The sequence below is a fragment of the Rutidosis leptorrhynchoides genome, chromosome 3 (assembly GCF_046630445.1).
Source record: "Rutidosis leptorrhynchoides isolate AG116_Rl617_1_P2 chromosome 3, CSIRO_AGI_Rlap_v1, whole genome shotgun sequence".
NCBI lineage: Eukaryota > Viridiplantae > Streptophyta > Magnoliopsida > Asterales > Asteraceae > Rutidosis > Rutidosis leptorrhynchoides.
Window position 1 is genome coordinate 121,844,159 of NC_092335.1, and position 9,876 is coordinate 121,854,034.

At 29.9% G+C, this 9,876-nt stretch overlaps 1 protein-coding gene across 1 annotated transcript; it reads right to left on the bottom strand.

Annotated features, from left to right (window-relative positions):
* Positions 1-1,668: 1,668 nt before the first annotated feature.
* Positions 1,669-9,657, bottom strand: LOC139896748 (ethylene-responsive transcription factor WRI1-like). The gene is made up of 5 exons (XM_071879387.1): positions 9,599-9,657; positions 9,231-9,319; positions 8,906-9,030; positions 8,083-8,159; positions 1,669-2,216 (listed from the first exon to the last, which is right to left on the bottom strand). Exons 1-5 carry the CDS (start codon positions 9,618-9,620, stop codon positions 1,669-1,671), a joined length of 861 nt encoding a protein of 286 aa, XP_071735488.1. The 5' UTR covers positions 9,621-9,657.
* Between the last annotated feature and the right edge of the window lie 219 nt (positions 9,658-9,876).

Sequence of the window (9,876 nt, forward strand, 5' to 3'; positions counted from 1 at the left end):
ACTTACGTCAAGTTACGTAAAGTTACGTCAATTTACGTAACCTTACGTCAAGTTAAGTAAACTTACGTCAAGTTACGTCAAGTTAACCGTACGTCAAGTTACGTAAAGTTACGTAAACCTACATCAAGTTACGTCAAGTTACGTAAACTTACGTAAAGTTACATCAAGTTACGTCAAGTTAAGTAAAGTTACGTCAAGTTACGTAAGTTACGTTAAGTTACGTAAACTTACGTAAAGTTACATCAAGTTACGTAAAGTTACGTCAAGTTACGTAATGTTACGTAAACTTACGTCAAGATAATCACCGACACATACCAAAGAGCCAATGGCTTGGCGGTATCGAGGTCACCCTTAAAACCTTGAGGTTGAGGGTTCGAGTCCTGCTTAGGACATTTCGTGGTGTATATATTCGTGTAATTAGTATTAGGGGGGTGTGAGTTTGCCTTTCAAAAAAAAAAATCACCGATACATGCATTTTTCCTCGCGAACACGCACCATGCACCACGCACAGTCAATGGTGCGTGGTGTTTGGTGCTTGTTGGGCAAAAATTTGAATGGCCGTATATTTTGACTCGTAGTTCCAATTTAGTAATCGTTTTTTTTTTAATTATGTATTTTTTTCGAGATCAATCCATTGGCAAACAGCCGAAGGCGGGTTGTTTCCATTTTGTTTTTTTTTCGAAATACGACCTCGAAGACCTTTAAATGTTTTCATTGAATTTGACTTATTAACATACTGTGACCGCTCATAGTATTATAATTTGTGATTTGTTAAATCTATAACCAATCTTGACTAAAAGTACCCGATATCCCTAAATCAATTTGAATAAAGGTTACATTTCACTAATTGAGCATTTTTAGGTTAATTAAAAAAATCTCAATATTATATCAGGTCAAATTCAAAATTATTCATGTCACTTTAGAAGCGTTTTAATGAATAAATCTTAAAAAATACACATTAGAAAAATGGTGATTAAATCAGAACTAAGACTCAAAAGATACTATCATTCAAAGTTTTTGCCCAAGAAGCACCACACACCGTGCGTGGTGCGTGTTCACGAGAAAAAATGTCGTTCTCGGTCATTATCTCAGCAACATGCATCACGCACTAAGTTACACACATTGTGTGTGGTGCGTGATACGTGGTCAGGGGCATTTTTACAATTTTGATTTATCAAAGGCAACACTTAAAATATAAGAGCATTTTGACCAATTTCCTTGTAACTCAAGTTAGATCAGACCCAGGCCCAAGATACAACCCAGGCCCAAGATACAAATGTGCTGTTTTCAGTCTCACATTTTTTCCACTTTAAGAGGCTAATTTCAATTTCTAGCCTTTTTCTTCTTTCTTTCCCTTCAGTTTATGAAATGTTAATCTTCATTTTTACCACCAAAATTTTTATATGCTAAAAGGTTAATGCAATTAGCAACCCACCCGTTGTAACTTTTTAAAACACCCAAATTTAGCCTGGATTTCTTAAACCAAACCAGTATAGCCCGTTCGACCCGGCCCAAGACAAATACCATATACCGTATAAAGAAATAGCAAACTACTCAATGGCAGTTCACTAGAAATAACGTACAACATAATGTTAAAAAAGCGAAACAAAAACGCTCAATTATTCCTAATCAATTATTCCTAATCAAAGGGCTAAAAACTTCGACTCATCAACAATGTGACATGGGACACGAAATGAAGCTCATTGTAGACGACGAAGATGAAGGTGAAGTGATACACATGTCTCCTTTCTCCGTTTCACCTCCACCACACGAGAGCGGGCCATCAAAAATAATATCGATATTATCCTCAAAGCCGGTATCATCAAACAAGTCAAGCATTTCACCTGATTTATCAAGTGGAATGTGTGGGACCGGAAGAAAATTGTAATTTGAATCTAAACACAAGCTCCACGGATCCCCTTCATCTACCGATGGTGGAAACTCAATATTATGAATTTCGGGCAATAATTCTTCTTTTTCTTTTATCATGATTTCTTCTTGTTGTTGTTGGCAGGTCGTGTCTTGAGGAAACTCATATTGTTGCTCGGTTTTTGGTGAAGCTACGACTTCTGTTGACTCGGGAGTATCTTGAGTAGGTGGTGCGATATTCTTCAACCGATCAGCGTAGATGCTGATATCGAAATTAGTCACTGCTTTTGCACCTCGATACTCGATGGCTGCTAGGTCGTATGCTGCGGCTGCTTCCTCTTGAGTGCCTAAAAAAACATTAATCAGTTTTTTTCTAATGTCTGTCTATGTGTGGTCCTTACAAGAAATGACAAAAAATTCCTAATCTTATTCATTCATTAGCTTATTTTACACAAAAATTTCCAAATCTTATTCATTCTTTAGCTTATTTTACGAATAAGTGAATGATCATCCTAATTAAAGAAACAATAAGTTAGTTAAAGATGGTCTATTACTACTAGATTTAGAGCTTTTCTCGGATATTAGTATGTAGAAAGAGTAACAGCTAAATACGTATAAAAAACAAACAATAAGTTATCTGCCATTTTACAAATTACTGTGAACGACGATATGCAATAAGTAACTACAAGCAGTGTTGTAAAAAACCCGATTACTCGCCGATTAATCTCCGATTAATCATTTTTAAGAGCAATCCGTTCCGATTTTCAAAAATCCGTTTAATTAAACGGTCAACGTAAATTGATGGGTCAAAATCGAATTTCATAACCAAAATCGGTAAAAGTAAAAAATGGCTACCATTTTAACATGAATTTAAACTAGAACTTTATAGTTTTGGAGCAAAATGAACAATTTTATACAATTATGTTGAAGTTTATTTTTATATTTATGATTTTTTTCTATATTTACACATATAATTTGTAAAATTTAATATTTCAATGTATACAGTACAATTCGATTAATCCCCGATTAATCCCCGAATTACCGATTAATCTTTTCAAAGTACCGACCGATTAATCCCCGAATAGCGAATTTTGCAACCTTGACTAGGGTTAAATACAAGAATTAACATAATAGAAGTATAGAACTACGCAACACCCTAATAGAATCAAGTGAATCAGAATTAGCATCTAAATACAATGATAAAACATACAAGTTAAAGCAGGAAGTTAATGTTGATTCTGATAAACATAAAATTTTAATAGTAAATAATAGCATGATTACAAGACAAATAAGCATATAAAAATACATCCCCTTATAATACTATCTTGGGAAGAGGGGAGTCATGTGCACTGTTCAAGTATATACACTAAGACAAAAGGCTTTAAACTTACTTATATTCTCACTTATATAATTTCAGTATCATGGAATGAAAAAGAGTTTAAATGGTAAATATTTAATGCAACATAAGACTAATTTATGAAGTAAAAAAACTACAAAAAATAAACTAATACTGGAAATTTTCAATAAAAATATTTAGAAAAAGTTCGAAATTGCAAATTTCAAAATATATTTTGTGTTTTTAAAATGGTGTTTTAGAAAGAGTTCGAGATTGCAATTTCAAAATATATTTTGTTTTTTTTAAAATGGTGTTTAAAACAAGCATATCTCAACTTGCTTTTTCATTGCCCCATTTTATCTCTAACACAACTCATATAATCATTTTTTGTCACACTCTTTTCCTGATTATTTACGTTTTGTTAACGCAATAATCAGATAATCTCCACAAATTGCAATTTCAAACACTTCCTTAACTACTTTAATCGATCTTGGAATGTAGTATGAGCTAAACCTGCCACTATATATCTTAATATAATACAGCAACAATATTGGATCACTAAAGAATATTGCATTTTTAAACAATGATGAAAAGTAAGCATTGCACGCCTATTCAGGGAAAGTGTAGTAGTAATCCGTGTATATTTTGTGAGATTGGATCTATTCATGATGAAAAGTATGTTTTTATATTCCCTCAGAAAACTGACAGAAAATTAATATTATTTCACAGAATATTATGTTTAATTGGAAAATAAAGTATTTGTGAATTTTAACAACTTAAACTAGTACTCCGTAGTTTATACAACTTAAATGATAGTCACAAATTAACTACCCTCTAATTTCGTAGTTAATAAACCCTTTTTATCTCTATCTCTATCTCTACTTTATTTATTTTGTTTTATTTTATTTATTAAAAGAAAATCAAAGGGTAGTTAATTTGTGATATAAAGAAAAAGCAACAATTTATTGGTTTTTCATTTCCATAAATATTCCAAATTACGTTAATCATAGTTACCATTTTTAATAATATTCCAAAAAATAAAACTCATCAATTCATAAATAACTTATATTCACACATTTAATTATAGAAAGTAAAATTAAATTGATTTTGAGCATATAGTTAAATATATGATGTTTAACCATTGCCCTTGAGATATAACAATAGCTAGCATTAATTTATTTTACTTGGGTGGGTGAGCACACTAATCTGGAAAGTATGCATTCTAATGTTTAATCACACATTTGTGTCCCAAGAGGCCATTTATATATGTTAATAAAAGGTTGTTTGAATGTATATATATATATATATATATATATATATATATATATATATATATATATATATATATATATATATATATATATATATATATATATATATATAGGGGCAGGATCAATAGGGAAGTAACCACTCGAGGGGAAGCAAAATTTATTTATTTTTTCATTTTTTTTTGGAATTTTTTTTTCCGACATCAAGATCACACGAAAATATGAACATTTTGAAGAGACACTTCGTGATGAATGTTATTATTTAGGCGAAAAAACGATCGACAAAAATAACATTCAAGATAATATTGTTCGTGAACAATCTGAAGGTTTTTTTTCTTCATGTTTTGTGAAGTAAAATTTAGCCCGATTTAGAGTTTATGGTTTAGGGTTTAGTGTTTAGGGTTTAGGGTTTGGTGTTTTGGGTTTATGGAATAAACCCAAAACACCAAACCCTAAACCCTAAATCCTAAACTCTAAACCGTTCGTGTTAAAAATTCAATCTAAATCCTAAATCTAAATCCTAAACCCTAAATTTCTAAACCCTAATATCTAAACCCTGTAAACCCTAATATCTAAACCCCAATAGCTAAAACCTCAATATACGCTCGAAAAACACGATAATTGATATATATTACTTCTTCGAGCGTTTTCCCGTCAAAATAAAAACATTAATCACAAAGTGTCTCTACTAAATGTTCATATTTTCATCTCATCTATAATGTTCGTGAACAAAGTTTTTTCAAAAAACGGGAAAAAAAGTTTTTGCTTCCCCCCGATTCCCCCTGATTGGTTACTTCCCACTTGATCCTACCATTATATATATATATATATATATATATATATATATATATATATATATATATATATATATATATATATATATATATAGGGGCAGGATCAATGGGGAAGTAACCAATCGGGTGGAAGCGGGGGGAAGCAAATTTTTTTTTTTTTCGTTTTTTTTGAATTTTTTTTTTTCCGGCATCAAAATCACACGAAAATATGAACATTTAGAAGAGACACTTCGTGATGAATGTTATTATTTAGACGGAAAAACGATCGACAAAAATAACATTCAAGATAATATTGTTCGTGAAGAATATGAACGATTTTTTTTTTTCATGTTTTGTGAAGTAAAATTTAGCCCGATTTAGAGTTTAGGGTTTAGGGTTTAGGGCTTAGGGTTTAGGGTTTGGTGTTTTGGGTTTATTCCATAAACCCAAAACACCAAACCCTAAGCCCTAAACCCTAAACCCTAAACTCTAAACCGTTCGTGTTAAAAACTCATTCTAAACCCTAAATCTAAACCCTAAATCTAAACCCTAAACCCTAAATTTCTAAACCCTAATATCTAAACCCCAATAGCTAAAACCTCAACATACGCTCGAAAAACACGATAATTGTTATATATTACTTCTTCGAGCGTTTTCCCGCCAAAATAAAAACATTTATCACAAAGTGTCTCTACTAAATGTTCATATTTTCATCTCATCTATAATGTTCGTGAACAAAGTTTTTTCAAAAAACGAAAAAAAAAAAAGTTTTTGCTTCCCCCCTTCCCCCCGATTGGTTACTTCCCTCTTGATCCTACCATTATATATATATATATATATATATATATATATATATATATATATATATATATAATATAATATAATATAATATAATATAATATAATATAATATAATCAGATGTTCGGATTATTCAATAGAATAAAGAAAGAATTGGTTCCAATCTAGTTATAGTTGTAATTTTGCTTGAATGCTCTGAATGACGGCGTGTATCATATTGAATTATAAGTGCGGGATATCAAGTTGGACAATGGTTGATCGAATACTTTTAATATATATAGCTAAACGACCAACCCCTACTATACTGTATATGATAAATGATAATAACCATCTTAATTAATACTAAAAGTCTAAGTCTATAATAACGTCGCTCGTTGGAAAGTTCTACAATGCTATAACTCATAAAGAATAAAATACTAACTCTTGAAGTTACAACATAACAAAGTATTATTCTGGTATTATTGAGTAGTTCGTGTTTACTTTTTATTGAATAGTTTTAGAAATCAGATAACAACATATATATATATATATATATATATATATATATATATATATATATATATATATATATATATATATATATATACACCAATCGGGGAAAGCGGGGGAAATCAAATATTTTTTTTTTCATTTTTTTGGAATTTTTTATTTCCGGCATCAAGATCACACGAAAATATGAACATTTAGAAAAGACAATTCGTGATGAATGTTATTATTTAGGCGGGAAAACGATCGACAAAAATAACATTCAAAATAATATTGTTCGTGAAGAATGTGAACGTTTTTTTTTTCCATGTTTTGTGAAGTAAAATTTGGCCCGATTTAGAGTTTTTGGGTTTAGGGTTTACGATTTGGTGTTTTGGGTTTATTCCATAAACCCAAAACACCAAACCCTAAACCCTAAAACTCTAAACCGTTCGTGTTAAAAACTCAATCTAAATCCTAAATCTAAACTCTAAATCTAAACCATAAACCCTAATATCTAAACCCCATAAACCCTAATATCTAAACCCTAATATCTAAAACCTTAACATACGCTCGAAAAACACGATAATTTTTATATATTACTTCTTCGAGCGTTTTCCCGCCAAAATAAAAACATTTATCACAAAGTGTCTTTATTAAATGTTCATATTTTCATCCAATCTATAATGTTCGTGAACAAAGTTTTTTCAAAAAACGAAAAAAAAATAGAATTTGCTTCCCCCGCTTCCCCCGATTGGTTACTTCCCTCTTGATTCTACCACTATATATATATATATATATATATATATATATATATATATATATATATATATATATATATATATATATATATATATATATATATATGGAGAGGATCCAGTGAGAACTTTTTTAGTGTGAGAACTCTAGGAACTCCAAAAAACACCTAAATACACTTAAATTCGAGCAAAAAAAGAGGAGTTCGAGCAAAAATACAAAACACGGACGAACAAAAAATTCATAGTCGAGCAAAAAAAAACTTTTTTTTTCGAAAAAAAATGTAGAACCATTTTTTGTTCGAATATTAAATTTTTTGTTCGACTACCTACATGTTCTACATTTTTTTTTTTCGAATACAAAAATGTTGAACACATTTTTTATTCTAATTCAACAATTTTTGTTCGAATTTCTTTTTTTTGTTCGGCCGTGTTTTTTTTTGTTCGACTTTCCCATTTTTTGTTCGACTACCCCATTTTTTGCTCGAATTCCCCCTTTTTTGTTCGGCCGTGTCTCATTTTTGCTCGAATTTCCATTTTTTGCTCGAATTTCAGTGTATTTTTGAGTTCTCAGGGTTCTTACACCAAAAAAGTTCTCATTTGATCCCTCTACTATATATATATATATATATATATATATATATATATATATATATATATATATATATATATATATATATATGAGCGCGCAACTACAAAAGGCATACAAAATCTTATAAGTTTTAATATTTTCAAGAAAAGAATTACTACTCCGTATAACATAAGACACAAATTTACATATACACAAAAAATAATAAAGAGTGCGAGATGACACGTACCGTAAGTTCCCAAGTACAGGTATTTGTTTCCAAGAACTCGTCCGATTCGGGCTTCCCATCTTCCATTGTGATGATGCCTAACGAAACCATACACTATACATTAACGATTGCAATTTCATAGACATAAATAAAAGCATTGGTATCAAAACTATTTTGCAATTTTAATGCAAAAATTACAATATAAGTCCAAAATGAGTAACTCTGGTATCAAAAGGAGGTCTATGTTGCATTGGTTCAAGTCACTATCTAACATCCATTGTCCTAATTTCTAGTAATTCTTGCGAATAACTGTCAGATTTCGGGTATAGAATAGCCAACAACCCATTTTTTGTTTATTGTTATAATTAATGTTAGAAGTCAAATAAAGCCAAAGTCACATCTATGTTGCTCATAAATTCTAAAAAAACATTATAGATAAGGTCTATGTCCAAATCGAATCACATATACAACCACATCACATATTCACATGTAACATACGAAAAACATGAACTCCCACAACTCATTCAGCATGTTTTGTAAGTAAGGAAATAAGTTTTTTTGATAAAAGTATAATTTTTTAATCACCGTAAAAATAATTTGCTAGAAAACAGTCGATCAGTGATATAAATTTGGAAATAGATATATCATTCACAAATGACAATGAATTGAGTCATTTTCTAACCATTGTATTTCACACTTCCTATCAACAAGACAATCACATTGTAAGAAATGAAATAATCATTTTAACTACGCTCAATTTTAGAAATAAAAAGGACACATGGAAAAATTGGTCAAAACGCAAATATGGGTAAGCATATTTTTGAAGTACATGAAGATTGTTTACCTTGCTACTCCTCTGTATTTTGAAACACCTCTAGAAAATCCACTACTTCTTCGCCTTAATGAAGCCAAATATTCATCCTTGGACAATTTTTCCATTTCCTCAATATCCTTTTTGTACGTATCTATCTACAAAAAATATAAAAATTGTAGCATATAGATAAAGCCAAAAAACAATATATTCACCTTTTCGGTTTATAATATAAACAAAAAGACATATCGTTCTCATAATATATTCACAAAATTTGATAAACTACTCAATGTTTTAAGGAGCTTTTGATGAGCAAATTGTATGTCCATAACATGCGCAATACATATTCAATTGTTACCTCAAAATTAAGTGTCGTGTCGGATCCCCAATATTTAAGGGCAGCAAGATCGTAGGTGCGAGCAGCAGCTTCTTCACTATCATATGCTCCTGCATGAATACAACATTTTAAATATTTAGTTAACTACATTGTCCCTAAAACACAGAATTATTAAATTTTGATCTTTTTTTTTTTTTTTTTTTTTTTTTTTTTATCTTTTTTGTCTATTATCTATTTCTATGAAATAAGATAAATTTTCAGAACACAATAATCTATTTATTATATATTGATAAACAATTGCTGTATAAAAATCATATTTCATAAAAAAAAATATAAAAGAATGCCAAAAAGTATAATTGAAAAAGTCTAGAGAAAGAGAGAATAATTACCCAAATAAACTATAAAGGCCATAAACCATAATTACAATCAGCAACAGGGGATCACACCAAATCAGAATCACCAAAAAAAACTGAGTCAGAAATCAATGTTAAATAATTTATTACTAACATTAACTTAAATTATCAAAATTTAAGATTGCAGATCTCTGTCACAAATTTTAATATAATTTAACTATTAAAATCAAATAATAATAAAATAATCAACAGAGAGTGAGAAGGTATTTACTTTGTTTTCCTTTCTTATTTTGAATGCTATTCCATGTACCCTT

Bases quoted from the DNA above. Each gene is read 5' to 3' on its own strand.
- LOC139896748 (XM_071879387.1), bottom strand. From the start codon at position 9,620: ATGGCCTTTATAGTTTATTTGG. The intron at 9,320-9,598 runs GTAATTATTCTC...GTATTCATGCAG, and splicing joins GGCCTTTATAGTTTATTTGG to GAGCATATGATAGTGAAGAA. The intron at 9,031-9,230 runs GTAACAATTGAA...TATTTTTTGTAG, and splicing joins ACACGACACTTAATTTTGAG to ATAGATACGTACAAAAAGGA.